We start from the raw sequence: 19,455 nt of genomic DNA on the forward strand, positions 1-19,455 counted from the left end.
TGGACTGGCTCATGCCCAGGGATAGGCACCGGACACAGGTGCTTGACCACAGCCAGAGCTGAGCTATGCTTCCCTTTGCTGCTGCTGCTCTTTGGTTTTCCCTGACTTGGGGGACATGCCCTTCACAGAGCATTTATTTAGGATTAAGTGATTTGTCTCTTCTTGGTGGGTTGCCCTGTGAGACCCTCTGCATCCGGACTCTGTGCCTTGTGCTGCTCCCTGCGCTGCAGCTGGCAGCCTGTTCCACCATCCTGTTGGGATGGAAATAATCCTCAGGAATGTTAAGGCGATTAACAACAGCCTTGGAAAGGGCAGGTAACCACAGGGGTCCAGCTCTGCTTACAGCTGCCTGCATGGCTCCAGCCTGTTCTTCACAAAGGGAAAATCGAAAGAGATTGAAAACAAAATTAATCCAAAGCTGTTGGGTGGAGGTCTGGGCTCCTCTCAACTTGTGACTGCTTGGGAGAATGGGAGTACAGCAGTACACCCCCTTTTTTTGCTGACACTGCTCTTTGTGTCAGCACTTCACTTTACCTGAAATCTATAAAGCAAACGTAGTTCACAGTCTTTTATTTCTGCTATCTGTGTCATTTAAGGACTGATTTTCCAACTTGAGCATCTCAGGGCAGATGATGACCAAACTGCTCTTGTTAAAATATACTCTGTGGGCATCCCTTCCTGGGCAGAGATGGGCCTCTGTGAAGTGCCATCCACATAAAAACAGGCAGCAGGCTTTATTCTGCAAATGGGATTCAAGCTCAGAGGATATTGCACTTTGTAAATTCTGTGAAACCCTTTTAAGGTCCTGTTACTTGGTAGAACGGATGAGACTGAGCAACACCTTCAGGACACCCAGGGTCAGAGCTCTGGGTCTGGGTTTGTAAAACCACTGACTCAAGGGACTGTTTTCAGGGCAGAAATGATCACTTAAAACTGTGGCTACAGAGAAGAGCCTCTGGTTTTCTGGATGCCTGGGGTTTATTCAGGAATGAGTCTCTTTTAAAGAACCAACAGATTAAGGAAGGGCTGCTGAAAGAAGCTGGTCATACACATCCTACAAGTAAAACCAACACAGCACGTGTCAGCAGAGCCGGTTTGAGCTGTTTACGAAAGGAATGTGAGCCTGGGAAATGCTGTGAGTTTCTGACACATTTAACTGCAATCATGGGGAAGCCTTCCCTTTTCTGGACTATGGCATCTGCTCCCTGGGGAGCCCTCCTTTCCCCAGGATGAGGGTTCCTGGAGGGGATCAGGAGAGGGCATGGGATCTTTAAACTAGCCTCAGCTCTTTTTAAGCACTGATACACTTCTGTTAACTAAAAGTTGAGACTGGGTTCTTTTTCACTTTAGAACATGAGCTTTCAGTCAATGCATTTTCCCTGTCTGACGTGGAGCTGAGGTTTAGTCCTGTACCTTTGCCCATGAGAGTGTAATAGCAGAAAAGGTCCCGCTGTATGTTAAGACTTACAAATAAGGAAGCTGAAAGTTTGTCATTTTGGATTCTGGAATTGATGGGTTTTGCTAATTTGTGTGATTTTCCTAATGTTAATTGTAATTCAGAAACACAGAATAGCTGGGGTTGGCATCATGGGGCAGGGAAACAATTGTATGTTTGTCTCTGTGAGCCCCAAAGATTCATGTGGCCAGAGCAGCTTCTGGGTGTGCAACTGCATAGTTGGAGGATCTCCTGCTGGGAGGACAAGTGGTTTGACCTCAAACCTGGGCACTTGATTTTGGAAGCTGCTTTCTGCATGGTTGGTAGGTTGAGGGTAGAGTAAGGCACCCAGATGCCAGTTTTAGAGGGTTGGGTCATAGAACCATGGAATGGTTTGGGTCGGAAAGGACCTCAAATCTCATCCAGCTCCAACCCCCTGCCATGGGCAGGGACACCTTCCACTAGAGCAGGTTGCTCCAAGCCCCGTCCAACCTGGCCTTAAATGATGACCCTTAAATGATGCTCTGTGAGGGGAGGCTCGCAGGTCCTGGAAGCCTGGGTGAGTGACTGGTGAGTCCCCACAGCCAAACCTGCAAAGCACACTCTACTGCCCCAAGTAATCCATGTGTGGCTGATACACAGTCAAACCCAGAACAAAATATCTGCCATTCCTTCACATTAGCTTAATGACTGCTGTGGCTTAATGCTGTGATGATGATGTTAACAACTTGATGCTGTTGTTGATGATGATACTATTGTTGATAATAATATTATGTTGATATATGTTGATAATAATAATATTATTAATAGTAATGTGGTGAACTCAAAGACTGGCAGATGCTAATCGTTACCTTCCCTGGGTGAGATGTACCAGCTCCCATCCTCACTGTGATTTTCCTCTCTTGTTCCTGCTCTTCCGGCAGCTCAGGAGTGTCTCTTACTGATGGACCTGGCATGTTCCCCCTTGCTTGTCACCAGGCGACCATATCACAAATAAATGATACGTGTGCTCTGGAAAGGAGGCAAAGAGCCTTTGTCTGCTTCTAATCTATACTTTTAAATAATTAAGCAAGGCTAATTCTGGTAGTTATAATGCAATAGGATGAACGTAACTTGATGTGGCTGCCGTGGGAAGCAGTTCCCAGCTATCAACAGGCTGCCTCGGGGCAGCAGGCATGCACACCCTTGCTCCCCTTCACTCAGCCCTGGCATTCAGGGATAACCCCCATGAGGTCAAGGGGTCAGAAAGGGAAAGATCCCTAATGGAGATGTGGAATGAGGCAAGGAGACACAACCTTGAAGCTCCCAGCACTGCTGTCACACGTCACCACTATTCCTGCTCTACCTCCCTCATGAGCACATGCTGGGGATGGGGCTACCCACCAGTACAGCAGTGCTCTCCCACCAGTATAACCAGTCTGCTCAGTCCAGCCAGTGCCCCCAGTCCTGCCCACCCTTGCCAAGTACCGTGCCAGCCTAGGGGGCACACAGAGCAGGCACACAGAGCAGGCACTGCGCTCAGCCTGGACTGCTCATACACCACCTTCCACCATCACCCCAAAATGCAAAGGATCCCGGGTGTCACCGTGGTCACCCACTGAGCTTTGCACTCACACACGTGTGTTTGAAGGAGAGGAATCCAGGCAGGCCTGGGGCTAGCTGAACTCACTGCTTTGCAGAGGTTACTGGTTCCCTCTTTGGGTTGGGTAACGCTGGAAGCACTTGTACAGTCAGGCAGCAGCAAGCTCCCCTCTGCCTGCAGGCAGGCAGGATTGGGTGTGCTGGTTAATCATTTTGTTTAATTACCTTGGACTGTGATAAGGAAAGATAACAGGGCTGGGATCCCACTCTGTTAGCAATCACCAAGGGACATCAGTCCCATGCCTTTTGCAAGCAGCAAGTTTAGTTTTGTTAAGCAGTGACAGATGCCTAGCAGTCTTTCTTCATAATCACAAACTTACTTTTAATATCTCATCAAAATTTGCCCTGCACATTTGCCTGCCTATGATAGAGACATGCATCAATCATTAATGAATGTTTTAAGGTAGCTCAAAGGTATTTTGTGGAATGCAGATAAAATCCTCCCACACTGAGTTGCAGGGATTGTATTAGCAAGTGCCCCCTGCCCAGCCCAATGACTCTCCAAGAAGGTTTGAATTGCAGCTAAGGGAATTCCTGTGGGATACAGGTCCATTTTGAAAGGCAGAACCAGGAGGGCAGCTTCTCAGCCAGCGACTGAAGTATTAAAGTAACACAGTATCTCAAATAATATTTAAACCAGGGTTCAAAGTCACTGTGTTCAACCATGTATGCAGCAAAGACTAATCCCATGGGGGCTTCCTACAATGGGGAGCCAGCAGAGAAGCAGGGACCCCCTGGCACAGCTCACGGGTGCTCGGAGCTTACCTGATTTCCGCAGTGTGGCCTTGGAGAGCCCGGGGGGCAAGTGTTGCCCCATGCCCCATGACATGGCTCTGCTCCTGCCCAGCTGCACTCACACCTGTGGGGCTGATGGCCAGGTCCGATGGAGCTGCCCGGTCTCTCCAGTGGGAGCAGGGATGGAGTCACGTGGAGGTGGCTGCTGCACTGGTGCTCCCTCCCCGCCGCTGTCACCACTCACAGGGACCACGCTGAGGGCTGGAGTCTGGCCGGCAGCAACTGGTGCCCACTCCCTCTGCCACCCTCCAAACTTGCTCCCTTTGCTCCTCGTTGCCAGGCGATGTTTTCCCGGGATGGATGAACAAGGTAATAGTTCCCCCCCTCCCCGTGCATGCCCAGCACTGCTGCTGGTGCAGAGGTTGTGTCTGTGCTCCACGGAGGACGGTTCCTCCTAAGTGCGCCTTCACCACGCTCCCAGAGAAATCAGATCACCCCAGAGGAAGCTGCACGCCCACTCTCTTTAGCAACCACTGCAACAACCAAGCCTGGCACCGGGGCAACCGCTCCAGTTATCGTGATCATTCCCTGGTGTGTTGCAACACCCTGTCATCTACCAACTGCTGCAGATCCAGGGGGAGCAGTGGCTGCACCCCATGGGGAAGGGGATGCAGGGGGAGCAGCAGCCCCTGAGTGGGGTTACGGGCATCCTGGTGGCACCAGAGCTGAGTGATGCTGCTGCATCACTCTGCCAGATTTCACCCTGCTGAGATGCAGCTGCTGCCTGGATTGGGCATCTTGTCCTCATCCCTGCTGTGGCTGGAGGTATCATGCTTACTGTCCCTGAATTGCCATGGCCTGTGAAACCAGAGGCTGCAAAGCTGGTGGAGGAGAAGGAGTTAAACCACCCCAGCAGCTCCTTTTGGCTCTTAGGTGGGAGCTGCAGCCCAGTTCTGCCCAGGTCACCCTGTGCCAGCCTGCAGATGACCAGTGTTTTGGCCTCAGGAGGTGGGCAGGGATGGGATGAAACCATTTCCACTGAGAGGAAAAGGATAAGGGAAGCTGGGGGCACTGCCATGGTACCCAGCCACATTCACATGCTGCAGCACCCATGGGTGCACGCACTATCACAACCATGTCCTGGCCTGATGCTTCCAGCCCTGTGAAGATCTGGAGAATGAGTGCAGGCTGCCACAAGTCGGGGGGTGCTTATTCACTTATTTTCACCTCTCCACATTTTGCTCCTCTCCACATCCCAGCATTTTCCCTCTCACCAGCTGTGTTTTCCAGCCAAGGACTCAGCAGCGCCAGGTGTGAAGAGAAGCCCCAGCCTCTCCCAACTCTCCTTGCAAAGCCCTCCATGGGGCAGCCAGGGCTGATGGCACTCACCTGAGCCACCGCTCCTGGGCTTCCTGCTCACACTTGGACACTTAGGCTGAAGGGAGTATTCTTTCTGGAAGAAAAGACAAGAAAGAAATGGGAAAGGACTGTGAAGGTATTGCTCTGTTACAGCAGATGAAATGCAGGAGGACTTGCTGGTCACTTCCTATTGGAGACTTTGAAAAATTATAATTATTTTTAATTTCCTGACCAGGAGCTGTTAAATTTAATTGCCTCAGATGCAGGAGATGAGAGGCAGGCTGGTTTGCATTCCCCAGTGTGTGTGGTGTGTGCCTGCATGTGCTTGCACAAGCACGGTCAGCCCAATCCAACCACCCGTGGGATAGATACAAGCAGGGTTTTGAAGATCTCACACAGCTTTTGCCCCTAGATCAAGGATGTGGTGGAGGAGAGGGCTTGAAGTGGGGAGGCTGTGCAGTTTGGCTCCTCAAACTGCAACCTGCCTCGCAGCCCATTTTTGTGGCTGTGCAGATTCTGCTCACGTTACCCATTGCAAACTCAAAAAAAAACCCCCGACTCAATCTAGAACTGAAAAAGATGGATGTACATCCATATTGCTTCCCTGGGACTGCCTTTAAACAAGCTAAAGCTCAAAACCTGGTGTTGTGAGTTTACTGAAGGCTTGTTGAAGGGGGGAAAAGAGCATCAATTTAAACATGCTTTGAGCTCCTGAGTGTGGTTATGGCTGGTAGATGTGGGAGTGGAAAAGGGCTGTGATCCATCAACAGCTGCTGTCGACTGAGTCAAATACATTGGAAAAAAGCCAGCTAAATTTTATGGACATGTTTCTGTCTGACACACCCTAGTGCCTGACTTGCTGCACATCTGGGCTCCTCTCTGCAAGGAAGTGGGTTTGTGGTGTGCTTACGTCCTCCTGCCTTGGAGGACTTTTCATGGCATAGCTGTTTTTCTAGGAGCTCCTTGCACAGCAATTCTCTTTGCTATGTGAATCAGTAAGCAATTTCACCCTGTGCTTCTGAATCTTTGGGATCAACAAAAAGCCTTTTTATTCCCCCTGTAGCTCCCTGAAGGTTATTGCGTGGAGACAGTTGATGGCTTGATGATATTTATCTGGAGTGGCTCCTGCAGACAAAGAGTTGCACCATTCACTGCCCTGTGTTTCTTATGCAGTGGCTTCATGTCCCAGGAGAAGGTGACATGGAGAGCTCATTCCAGCATCACTCATTGCATCTGCTGTGCCCGGCATGTCCCTGTGTTGCTGTGAATGCGGCGGGGGTTTTTCAGGTAGGGTCTTGTTTGGAGGTATCAACCCCAGAAGAGTGATCCCAGGGGAGTCCCAGTGCCAGGAGCTGGCAGTATCATAGAACCCCAGACTGGCTTGTCTTGGAAGAGACTTTAAAGCTCATCCAGTTCCAACCCCCTGGCATGGGCAGGGACACCTTCCACTAGAGCAGGTTTCTCCAAGCCCTGTCCAACCTGGCCTTGAACACTGCCAGGGATGGGGCAGCCACAGCTTCTCTGGGCACCCTGTGCCAGCGCCTCAGCACCCTCACAGGGAAGAACTTCTGCCTAAGGGCTCATCTCAATCTCCTTCTGCCCAGTTAAAGCTATTCATCCTTGTCCTATGAGCTGGGCAGCTCTGACACAGCTCTGGAACAGCTCCAGCACAGCTCTCTGATACATGTAGCTATAGAGGACCCATTTCTTGGGACTTTTTCCTGCTTGAGGAAGGGATGTGTTTTTTCATCCAATGTCATGTAAAGATAAAATAACATTCATTGTGCTGAATGTGGACCTGAAGTGTCACTGATGGGTGGCTGTATAGTTAATAAATTCTGGGGTAGGAAAGATGGCTCTGGAGGAGCCCACAGCCAGCTCCTCATTACTGGGGCTGTACATTAGATTGACTTTTAGCTGCTGGGTTACTTTGCTGGTGATGTTTGCTGCTGCCTGTCACTTCTCCAGCCAATTGTTGTGGCACCAAGAGTTTTCTTGTATAGACATATCTCCTGTGTATTTAAAACCCCAGGCGTGCCAAGTGAGTACCCAACACAAACACCTGCTTTCCCATGGTTGTGTAATGCAGCCAGGCTACGTGAAGGCACTGACAGTGAGATAAAGCTGCCGCCAACTTGGGATTGTTGTCCACCCAAAGTGCTGAGGAGCCTGGATGCAAGCTGTGAATTACAGAGCAGATACCCCTGCCTGGCCCTGCCTGCCTGTACCTTTATTAAATCTCCACTGTCAGCACAGGGTGGGGCGTGCAGCATCACTGACAGTCATGTCCAGGCTCCTGATCCACAGGCAAAATGCTGGCCCCACTGAAGTCACCCAGGGCCGGGATTTGAAGGCAGACAGGGCTTCACCTCCTGCTTCAGGGAGGTCCTGGAGGCTGGTTACACATTTCCCCTGCTGGGTTAATGTTAGATGCTGGCTGAAGTACCACTTGTGGTGATGGGGACTGGGCAGCCCAGCCTGCCCTCCCACCCTTTGTGGCCCCAAGCATAAACTTCATGCAAGTCCCTTCAGTTATTCTGGTTGCACTGTGGTAGTGACCTTGGTGGTGGCAAAGCCAAGGGCAGGGGACGTGTAGGCTGGTCAGAGCTCTGCCTGGTCCCTGATACCCCATCACCTCCGTGGCATGAGGTGGCAGGAAACACACTTCTGCTAATCTCCACTCGAGCCATTATTGTGTTTGCAGAGCAGAACGGCTTCTTGCTCCTCCCCAGCTCACCGGGGGCAGTTAATGATTGCCCAGATGATAGAGATTTTTGCCTGCTCTCCATGGGACAAAGTGGGTTATGGAACTCTGTCCTTGACAGCTGGGGAGCGGAATGGAATCAGAGGACTTCGTTTGTCACGGACGGGGAGGGTGTATTGCAGTAAATGGGTTAAAAATGTCTGTTATTTCCCAAACCTTCCTATTTCCATGTGAAAAACACTTCTGTGTACAGTGTGACTGCATCTAGGAGTAAAAAGTAGTAATAAAATCTATCATTGGATGATAACACTACACCCCTCTGCAGGTGAGCAGGACAGATCCAGGCATCCTGAAGGATGAAGGAGGAACTGCCCCAAGTCTGCCTGGTGCTTCCATCAGTGCCAGCAGCAACCATGCCAGGGAATTTCTTCAGCAGCAGAGGAAGGATCCTGGAGACACTGCCTATGGGCATAGTTACCGCTTCCAACTTGCAGACCAGCTCGTCCTGGGATCCCCAGCCTGCTTTGACCATGTCAGTAAGGGCACCCAGCACATGAGCTGGAATTAGTGGGGTTAAATGCAACAAAGCAACATGAAGTATAAATAGTAGGTAGTTTCGTATTGTAGTTTTACTATTCTATGTTACTCCCAAACATCCTGGGCATCATTATATCCCAGCAGGACCGTTCCTGGCCCTGACTCCATTGAACAAAGAGATCCAAATGTCTGGAGGCAGTTTTGCTTTGTACCATCAGCTCTTAGCAGGTATCCTCCTCCATAGTTTCCCACTTGGAGAGTGCAATGCTCCTACTGCAGCTTAAAGCTAGCCTCCATGTACAAACCATTCATCAGTGTTATTTCTCCTGCATGTGGGTGCCCTAATATTTACTTGTAGCAGAATTGATGGCTGGTAATTTTGGACCATGTTTGTGCTTTGATGAAAGCAGTTAGGGAGATTAGCTGTCAGCATGGTCAGACCATGAGCCACGGCAAGGGCGACAAGGATGGTTTCAGGCAGGTTCAGATCAGTGCAGGTGCCATTACGGTGTAGTATCATAGCATCTATATTGCACTGTAGCTGAAGTCTGAGATAATAAATTAGGCAAGAAATTGCTGCAATCACATTACGGTGATAAAGAGGTATTAAAGTGGACAAAATGACACCCAGCCTGAGAACGGATGTGGAACAGACTTGGTTTTGGGAGGGAGGCACAATTAGCAGGGCTGGAAGCTGCCCAACGTATCTGGGAGCTGATGGGCTCAGAGAAAGGTACTTTGTCCATAAGGTGCTGTAGCAGCTGCTGACATGGATATTCAATAAATGAACACATCAGTTGATTAAAATAGTCTTACTGCTTTAACCTGGAGGCTTTGAAAGAAGTTCAAACTGGAACAAGGCATTGATGGTTGGCAGATCAAAGCCAGCATTTCTGTGTGTGAAGAACCCACAAAACATGTGATTTAGAGGTTAGTCAAATTGAACTCTACCACTGCTTACAATTAGCCCCAAATACCCTTTTGCTGCTCCTGGTGCTCTGTATGAAAACACCTCTTACATGCTCCAGGATGCTGAGATACTGTCTAAAGTGTTGCCCAAATCTCCTGCGTTTTTGCTGAATTCTGGTCTATCTGTGCTCATCTGCAGCAGCTGGCACTGATCCAGAGACCTCAATGAAATCATCCACTGGAAGAGACTTTTGAGGATTAGTGAGACTTTTTCCCATCTGTGATGTCAGTGCACAAAAATCTGTCAGCTCGATTGTTCTGCTGCAAAGTCTTCCCATGTATGGTGTTGAGGCTTATTGGATTCAACAAGCTGGTGCATGTTTGCTGAGATGATACCACTTTCTTGTTAAAGAGAGAAAGCCAGCAGCATGCCCCACTGCCTAATAGCACTGCTAATTCCCCACTGGCCTTGGCTGGAGGAAGTACTGCAGTTTGGATGACGTTCCATAATATCTTGAGGGCTGTAAAAGGCAGTATAACACCCTCCTCCCTCCAGAGCTGGCTCTGCCTTCCCTGTGGTGGTCATGATGCAGCTGTTATAGGGACTTTTGTGAGAAACTGGGGGTTCCTCTCTCTTGTAGAGGCAGAGCAATGGGTTTGGGAGGGTTACTCCCTGGCAGAAAGCTTGACTGTGCACATTCCTCTGCTCCCAGCTCATTATGGGACATTATTTTGGCAGGTTTTGCGATCAGGACTGGCAGGCACTCAGGAGTCAGTGTCCAGGCATATCCTGGTGCTCCCAAGCCAGCAGCTATGAAATCTTCTGTCATGGTGCTGCCTGTGTCATGGGAAGGGTTCTGAATGGGGTTTCGGAAACATCACAGCATCCAGAGCTTGCTCCATTCTCCAGATGAGCGCAATCACTCCCTGGCCCCCTTGTCCATCCCTCCATGGACACTTTCCCCAGGGTGAGTAGGTTTTCAATTGAAGCCGTCATCTTGTATTACTCCTGATCCCTGGCCACAGCCATAGCTGGTTTCACTATCATATTGCAAAGGACTTTATGAAATATCAAGTTATTGGTGTTACATTTCATTACCACTCTTCTGAACTCTACAATCCTGTAGCACTTCTTGGGCTAAAGCAGAGCTGAGGCTGGATGCTCTCTCAAGGGCGACCAACAGCCTCAGTCTGACAGCATCAATTGGTAAATTTAGGCTTTTAGAACTAGACCAGGCTCTCTGTTGGTCTGGATCCGGGACGAGGCTCACGTTACTGCAGCTCTATGCAAGCAGCAGGCAGGTGGCTACTTTGCTGCCTAGTCGAGTGGAAAATTGCAAATGATCCCAGTAGCACTTGGTGTTATTTTATTCATAAAGAAAACACAATCTGACACAGACGAGCACTGCGCTGACCTCTGCCTGTCTTTGTCACCAATGCCATTCCCCTCCCAGATCCTTGCAACAGGGCTGGCACAGCCCTCCCGTGGCCATGAACACTGGAAAATTGAGTCTGGGTTCACACAGGCTGCCCAGAACAAAGTGCAAAGACCAGCTAAAGCAGGGGAGCAGCAGGATGGGAAGGGGAGCTCGCTGAAGCTGTCAACTCCGAGGCAGGGAGCCCCACTGAAGCTGCTCTCTGGCTGCAAGGGGATGACCTGTGGATAGGGAGATGGAGCACAATGCACCAGACCTCAGTCAAAAACTTGCTGCAGATTAATGACAGCAATCAGTGTCAGGGCTCAGCCCCATGGCAGCTGGTGTGCAAAGCTCATTTGTCAGCATTCAAGCTGACTGTGAAGCCTGACATCCCACTGTGAAGGGCATGCTTCTTGGCAGCTCCGCAGCGCAGACTGGAGCAGTGCATCCATCCGTCCATCAGCATCAGGTGCCGATGGACCTGCTGTTCTCCCTTGATCCTAAAGAAATCCTCTCCTGCAGTTCAGTGCTTTTTAATCCAGTCCTTAGCAATGTGCAGAGCACATAATGCTGCTTCATGCCAGCACAAAGCCAAATTCTCACCCTCCTTATCTGCATCGCCCACTTCAATGTTGTTAGCAATAGTTAAGCTGTTGCTATTTACAGCAACTTTACCTGTCTCAGGAGCTTATATTTTGCTCTGTGCTGAAGTTGTGGTACCACTGGTAATGTGAAAGACTACTCCACTGCTCCTGGGGATGCTTCTGACTACATAGGAAGCACATCGCTCATTGGCACAAAAGCACTTCAGCAGTTTTGGAGCAAATTGCTGTCATGCTGCAGAAGGACCATTAAGACACTCTAAAGTGCCTTGAAGAATGGTATTTTGCAAAAGTGAGGCTAATGCCACATGACTTATGGGGACAGTATTTGTTTCTGGCAGTGTGCCACACTGTCCTATAGCTGCCAGGCTGCACTGGCATCATTACTCCATTTCAAAACTAGGGCCTACATCAGGGGCCAAGGATAGTTTTGCATCCGAAATATGCTCTTCTGACAACAACCTTGTTGTGCTCTTTATCTGCCCAGGGTCACTAGGATTGGTCCTTAGCTTGCAAAAATGAGGTTTAGGGCAGAAATTCCCTAGGCACCTCTGGTAGCAGCTGGAAAGGCAAAGTGGGGTGGTCTATTCCCTGCACCCGGTAGCAAGCTGGGTCCTGGAGTAGACCTCAAAGGGAAGAGGCCAAAAGGCAGGAGGTTTGGCTGTTACCTGGGCTGAGATGATACCTGCCAGGCTGCCCGCCGCCACAGGCTGCCAAGGGGGGAGGCGATGGAGGAAGAGGTGAGGCATGCCTGTTAGCTCAGGGTTCATGAAGAGGCAGCAGGCGCAACTTGAACAAGCCCCCCAAGAGAGGAGCAAAGCAGCGAAGCCTTTAATTGCTTTCATCCGTTTTTATTTGAGGGCTGCTGAGCCTTCCCAGACCTGGGAGCTGCTGCATTTCCTACGCAGTGATCTTCCCATTAGCACATTGTGCAGCTCCCTTCAGTCTGAGCACTCTTCCATGGCTCATTTGAAGCCATGCAGGCAGCACTGGCTGGTACTGGCCAGCTTCTGCCCGTCCTCTGGAGGGGCTGGCAGCATCTATATCCTGCCCAGCACCTTCAGCATGGATCAAACCCCTGTATCACAGCTTCCCAGGCACAGACTGGTGTGATGTGCTCCATCCCCTTACTGCCTACATGTACTGTGCTTATGTGCACACCCCTGTGCTCCTTCAGGGCAAAATCAGCTCTCTAGAGAGTCAGTACAGGTATTGTGGCACTTGGTTTTGCACCATGATGAAGGATGCAGCATACAAGCTGCTGATCTAGTGCAGCTGCAGAAGCAGCAGTGGGGAAACACAGAGCCTTAAACTGGAGCAGCTGTGTCCAAATTAGTTCCTGCCTGCACTGAGTCCATATAAGCCCTCTTGGGACCAGAGCATTAGTTCCTTTGGAGGTAGAGAGTGGGTTACAGTAGGTGCTGGAGCTGTTTCACCTGTGCTGAGACTTGGGATAAAGAGGTAAGAAATAAAACTGTGATCTCTTTCCAGGAGCTAGAGTAACCTACTGTAATGAGATGCTGCAGCATTTTACTTTCTTTGAAAACTACAAAAGTCTGGAGCAAGGTCTCTCTTTAATCAGAGTTCCTAGATGTCACCAGCTGTGTGACTTTAAAGGGTTGAAAAAGAGGCAAGGTAATGTTGCCTTGGAGGACCTCTGTGGAGTTTTTGGGACCAGTTCTGCCCCAGCTCTTCCATGCTAGGCTGTGTTGTGTCAGACAGATGAGAAAACTTACAAGTGTTTGCTGTCTTGTGAGCCTGAATTGTTGTTTTCAGGGCATGTTATTTTTTTCTCAGAAATGTTTTTTTTTGTCAGTGATCTCCCCACTCTCATGAAGCACTTAAGGGGGGTTTCCTGTTGTGTAAAGTCATCACCTCTCATTTCTGTTCCTCTGAACCAAACCTTGGTGCAGGCAAACCCTTCTCCTTGAGCATTGTGATGTTCCAGGACACTGAATCATTCTGGTTCTCAATTAGCATCTGAGTTCTGGCTTTGCTCCCGGAGCCAGTGCCACCGAACAACCGGAGGCATTGGGTGGGACTTGTTCTGCTTATGGGTCTTGGCATTTCTGGCCCCTCTTGCTGAAAGCAGAGTGGCAACCCTGGCCAGCAAGGGGGAATGGCTGCTGCTCCTGCAGCAGAACAGGCAGGGTCCCTTCAAGGGCCCTTGTGCAGCCTGGGCACAGGAATGCCTTGAAAGAACTGGCAGGGTGTTGTGGTTTAAACTCAGCCACGCAGTCTGTGTGTTATCCGTCCCTCCGTTCCCCCCCCCAGGGATGGGGAGGAGAATAGAAAGAATGTAACTCCCATGGGTTGAGATAAGAACAGTCCAGTAACTAAGGTATAACACAAACCACTGCTGCTGCCACCAATAATAATGATAAGGGAAATAACAAGGGAAGAGAATACAAGCGCTCACCACCCACCGATACCCAGCCTGACCAAGAAGTGATCTAGCCCTTCCGGGTAACTGCCTCCAGTTTACATCCTGGGCATGACATGCTGTGGTATGGAATACCTCTTTGGTTAGTTTGGGTCAGGTGTCCTGTCTCTGCTTCCTCCTGGCTTCCCCTCCTCCCTAGCAGAGCATGAGACTCAGAAAGTTCTTGGTCAGGGTAAACATTACTGAGCAGCAACTAAAACCAGCCTGTAATATCCCCTCCCATGTAAGAGGGGCTGCTGGACCATGGAGCCTCTCCTGGGTATCACAAGCTGCTGTGTTACATGCATCTTTGTCTTTCCATGGTCCACCCCTTCTGGGAGCAATCTGGGACTTAATCCTCATTTAATTTTTGAAGCAATTTCAATTCCAGCTGCTGCTCATGCCAGTAGCTAAAGGGAAGATGCTAGTGATGACAGGTCCTGGGGCTGCCTCCTTTGGCTTTGTGTGATCGGTGTTCCTGTATCAGGACAGCCACTGTGCTGGTCCCTTTATGGCAGGTTTTTCCCTGTGCTGTGCTGCAAGGCATGAAACAGCCCTTTTCTTTCTCATTATAAACTTTTCCTTTGCCAGGAACAGACACAGCTCCTCTTGTTTTGCCTTACTTGTTCCTGTGCTTTCCAAAACGAGGGCCCAGGGCTTTTGTAGTTGGGATAAGAGCTTCTAAGCTCATGAATGTTAAGAAACAACTTTTTGGTCAGTTTGGATCTTTCATTTAATAATGTATGTTTTTAAAAATTTTCCTTTAAATGTTGTCTCAGCATTTTGGAGCTCTGGTCTCTGCATGTATCTGGTGCTGGGGTGATGCCAAGCAGGATGTATTGGAGCTGAGCTGTCAAGGTTAGTTCCATGAAAGGGGTGTGTGCTTTTGGGTATTCACCTGTGTGGGGGCCTGGGGAAGGGAATCCCTTGCTCAGCATTAAGTGATGCTGGGAAAACACAACTGCTGCTTCCTGCCTCATTCAGGATGGGTGGAAAACCCTAAAAACCACAACTTTCATCTCTTATTCTCTCCCTGCCCTGTAACAGCAGCAGGCAGATGCCTTTTTAAGATTGAGACCCTTCTCCTGACAGACAAAATTGAAGTCAGATGGAAGTCTGACTTCTACAGAGATGCTAAATAGAAACATTACCCTACTATTACACATAGCAGAGCTGCTGAAAAGGCAATAGCAGCACTTATTTACCTATTTGAGAGCCTCCTCCTACTAATGAGGGGTAGAGCAAAATAATTAGTCCCCTTCTCACCCTTTTGCATGGATTTTTTTTTTTGAGCTTTGCTTTTTATTCTGGCACAGAAGTGTTTTTTTTTTGCAACCTTCACCTCCTTTACTGTGTGAATAACATGAGATCGCTGGTAACAAAACTGTGAAGTGCAGTTAAGTGTGTTGGTGGAGCAACTTGGCAGAAGTCAAAGCTGGTCTGAAGTGGGACTGTGGCCTGGACCAGCCATGCTGGGTGGCTGAGGGACATGGTGTGTGTCCTGAGCCACCCGCCTTGTACCCTGAAGAGAAAGGTTAATGAAAGACCAGGTGAAAGCATGTCTCTGGCAAGGCCACGGGGATAACCCTTGCCAAGGGTGAGGTTTGTTTGTGAGGAAATCCCACCAGCAGCTCCCAGAAATGCTGGTCCTGTCCTGTGATGATCAGATGAAGAATTCTAAAGGATGCTCTCCAAAGCCCCAGTTCTCAGCATGGGCAGCCAGGTACTGTGGTTTGTCTGAACAAATAGAGCCTCTCTCCCTGGCACTGGCATGCTGCCTCTTGGTGTAAACCACTTGCAGAGCAAAGCTCCCTGCTCAGTGGCAAGGCTAATCTCAGCTCATCTGACATTACTGTAAACTGACATGCTTGGGAATTTGGAGACGGTAAACTTTCCCTGGGGAAACAGCCACTGTGCAAACCCTGCCGTGAGGAACCAGGGAGGAAATCAGTGGAGAGGTGCCAGTGTCTGGAGACAACCCCCTTGCAACTTGCCTGGGTGTCTGGGAGCACTTGCAGAGTGGTTTGCTGTGGTTAGAGGTTGTTAACCAGGATTCCTGTGCCCAGTGGGACTGGTCCTCTGCAGAGCAGAGGAATCGGCATCATCTCTGCAGCATCCCTGAACTAGTCCCTATCATAGTCCTTGCCTTGAAGCAAAGGGTACCCCTGCAGGGGACTATCTTGCTGGAGCCCTGATATTGGCTTGGACTCACAAGGCAGTGGTGATACCTGAACAGGTTGTTTGGGAACAGCTGCAGCCTTTGAAAGTAGAAACCCCTTGGAGCCATGCTGGCAGGCTTTCTGGTCCCTTTTGTTGTGGAGCTGGGAATCGCCTTGTGTTCCACAATCCACTACTGTAATCCTCTTGGAGTGCTGCTCTGGTATAAACTTAAAAGGGGTCCAGCTGAGACTGCTAATGCAAGCAGTACTGGCAAGGAGTGCGAAGCCTTCCTCCTGCTCTGTGCTCCCATGTGGGTCCTCTAGGATGTAGCTGGTGCATGGGGTCATGCCTGGCAGTTCCCTATGCCCTGAGCCACGTTGGTTCTGCAAGGTCTGGGGAAAGAAAGCTTTCCTGCCTGTCACCTGGACCTGACCTGGTCCTTGGGAAGGGCTGGAGGCTGCTGTGCATGCCCACCATGGAAATGCAGCAGAAGGAGTTGTCTTGTTTCCATCCCTCATTAGCTTCAGCCTAAGGATAAAGCACTGACTGGTGCTGCCAGTCAGACATCCTTGCTTTGAGCCAGCTGGGTGGTAGCACAGGCTTTTGTTGACCCAGAAAACATTTGGTAGGCTGAAATTGGGGCAAAATCTCTGGCTTTCTGATGCCCATAGAAGTAAAATTGTTTGGGTGCTTTCTGGAGCTGCCAGCAAGCTGGTGCAATGGGAGAGACCGAGCTTCTGGGAGTGTTTCAAAGCCAGGCCATTCAGTGCTGGGCTGTGATGGGATCATGGTGTTTCAGAAAGAGGGAGCAGTGGGGAAAGCTGTCCAAGGGCCATCTGTTCTGGGGGTCAGGGTGCTGACATAGATGGTTTTGTATGCAGCAGGGCTGAACTGGGTGGCACTGAGACAACCCTGACCTAACCAGCTTATTCCTTGCTTTCAGTAATGCCTGTACAAATGTGCTGAGGCCTGAAGGTCATGGCCACGTGAGCAAAGGTCTGGGATTACATATGGGCAGAGTGTGGCTCCTCCTTGGTGTGCTGCTGTAGCCCTGAGCAACAGGAACAACTGTGGTTCCCTGTGTGCTGGATCCAGTGCAGCATCAGCATCTCGAATGGGTGCAGAAGAAGCCAGGGGCTGGCTGGGAGCAGCACCTCCTGTACCTGGCACTTTTCTGAGGTCCAGGAGAATAGATAAATGTTTACTAGTCCCACATCAGTCCTGTTTTCCTTCTGAGAGTTGTTAACACCTGCCAGTGGGTTGCTTTTCTGAGTGTTTCACCTGAGGCAGTGTCTAGCTCTGGCTTTAGGAGAAAGCCCAGCAGGTCTGCAAGCTTCCAGAAGGCCTGGATGTGCCCATGGCTCTGAAGGCCACAGACCATGCTCAGCTGAGCTTGTAGGGTCCCTCCTGGGGCAAAGGGTCACTGCTGTCCTTGTTGCAGTAGAAGCTAATGACCTAGTATGGTGCATGAGTATGTTTCTCTTTCAACTGTGAGACAAGCTACAGAAGTCTAATACCGGATCAGGGCATCACAGCTGGAGAGTGATGATGCATCTCTAGCACTGATGTCATCAGATGTGAAAGCAAAATGACATCAACCAGCATCCTCAGCACAACCATCTCTAGCTGCCTCAGCGTGGCTCTGACTCCATAAAGCCCCGTTTCCTTTCAGAGCTGTTTGACTGCTCTTCCTGGGGGATTTGGAGGAGAGGAAGATGCTCATGGGTGCTGTGTGAACCAGCCCCTCCCAGTCCCAGGAGGGAGATGGTGGCAATCATGGTCAAGAAATACTTGGTGCTCACTCTGCACTGCATCTGTGGGAGACAGCCTGCAGGCTGCTGGATGTGCTCAGGGCAAGCCTGTTATTCCTTCCCAGAAAGCCAAACTTTCCCTGTCCCAGTGCAGTGCCCTGATCCCCTCTTTGTTGTCCTGAGACCCCTGATGCTCATCAGGTGCAATTGCTTAATCCAGCCCCAATGAATGACACCCACACCCAGCAGCGGGTCCTTTCCCTCTAATTCCTCACTGTATTCAGCTGCCTTACTGGTAAAACAAGCACCATGTGAGCAGGTGGTGCTGTCTCCATCATCCCGCCACTGCTCCAACATCCCTGAATAGAACTGCCCCGTTACCTTCTTCCCATGAGCTGTCCCCATGGTCCGACGTGTCAGCTGTGCTCTGTTCCCCCGGGGTGCAGGGCACCCAGCTCTCCGTGATCGCTGGCCCCTGTTATTCCTGTGGGAATGCGTGGCTGTGCAGCTCCCGGCTCCTCAGTGCCTGCTGTGGAAAGACACGGGTGAAATCCAGCCTCTCTGCAGTGGGGTCGAGTGGGAAAGCTTGCTTTTCCTCCCTTCTTCCAGCACGTGGAGAACTCATTTTCTTCATGCACCTAATGGCTGGCTCGCGCCCAGGCTCTGCCTGGGCACAAAGGCAGCTTTCAGGCTGTGGATGCCTGATTTCTAAGCTGGGATCTGTATTTTGAGAGGCTGTGGAAGATTATAGTAATTGCACTTGACAGGGCAAGATGTCACAGGATGCGGATTTGCCCAGCTGTGGGGTCACAGCACCTGTCAGTCCATGCCTGTGGCATCCTTCCTAGCTGCTCCTTTGATGCTTTGCCACAATCAATATGTACCCCCAAATTAAAGGAGGGTTATCCCTCTGCTTCCTGTCTGCATCTTGGCTCCTGTTGCAGCACTGGATTCAGCAAACTTTGCTCCTATCAATACCCCATGCTGCCTGTTTGCTGCTGCAGTGCTGCAGCACACCATGGTCCCCAGCTGAGCCCAGGTTACCTGGAGCTGTGTCAGGTCAGGGCTCGTGCTTGAAGTCTCTGGGAGACACTGCCTGGTGGAAACCAGCCCTGTAGATACCTGTCTCTGGAGTAAAACAGCTTCCAAAATGCCAAGGCACTAAAAAACTGCAGCTGGGGATTGCTATCCCTGCACCCATCACCCTTTTCGGACACTTTTAAAACATAAGCAAGTTATATTTGACTCCTGAAGCTTCCCAGATTCTGGACTTCTGAAAAGCTCCACTTTATCAGGACACAGTGGCTTTGGCAGGAATGGCTCCTCAAAACACTGGCTGCTGATTGAGGTCCCTGCACGGGGGTTGCACTTTTAGCTCTCCCTATTTGACAACAGTGATGTACCTTTGTAATAGCTCTCTGATTCAGAGCTAGTTTGAACAATCTGTAGCATGCTGAAATGCACATTTCCCTTTTTTTCTGGCTTTAAACCAATTTTCTAATATGCATTGGAAAGGGCTGGGAAGAGTTTTCTGTGGCTGAAAGGGGCTGTAGCTGATGCTGTGCCCTGGTTTACACCATGCAGCTCTCAGGCTGTTTTCAGTTTGGCTTAGGAGTGAATCTAGATCCTTTGAGGGGGCTTAAAATAGTTGGCATATTTCTGCTGGCAGGGCTGTGTGATGTGAGGGCTGTTGTGTCTGCTGCCTTGTGTTATTTCTCACTGCTGCCATAGGTAGGGATGATTCAGCATTTGGGATTAGGCGCTGCTGTTGCAGCAGATTTA

General features: G+C 50.1%; 1 protein-coding gene across 2 annotated transcripts in view; it reads right to left on the reverse strand.

The window, feature by feature from the left end:
* The window catches only part of FAM107A (family with sequence similarity 107 member A), a 29,827-nt gene extending 11,469 nt beyond the window's left edge, over window positions 1–18,358 (reverse strand). Inside the window, exons 1-2 of one of the 2 annotated variants that reach the window (XM_061472867.1) lie at window positions 18,055–18,358; window positions 5,201–5,264 (exon numbers count right to left, since the gene is read on the reverse strand). In XM_061472867.1, coding sequence (XP_061328851.1) covers window positions 5,201–5,264; window positions 18,055–18,078 — 88 coding nt within the window. In that variant the 5' untranslated portion in view covers window positions 18,079–18,358. Of the gene's footprint in view, window positions 1–3,841; window positions 4,191–5,200; window positions 5,265–18,054 lie in introns of those variants that run through there. The other variant, XM_061472868.1, reaches the window with a different exon arrangement.
* Window positions 18,359–19,455: the final 1,097 nt, after the last annotated feature.

The sequence above is a fragment of the Pezoporus flaviventris genome, unplaced genomic scaffold (assembly GCF_033815535.1).
Source record: "Pezoporus flaviventris isolate CSIRO_AGI_PZ_B2104156 unplaced genomic scaffold, CSIRO_AGI_Pfla_v1 ptg000073l, whole genome shotgun sequence".
Taxonomy (NCBI): domain Eukaryota; kingdom Metazoa; phylum Chordata; class Aves; order Psittaciformes; family Psittacidae; genus Pezoporus; species Pezoporus flaviventris.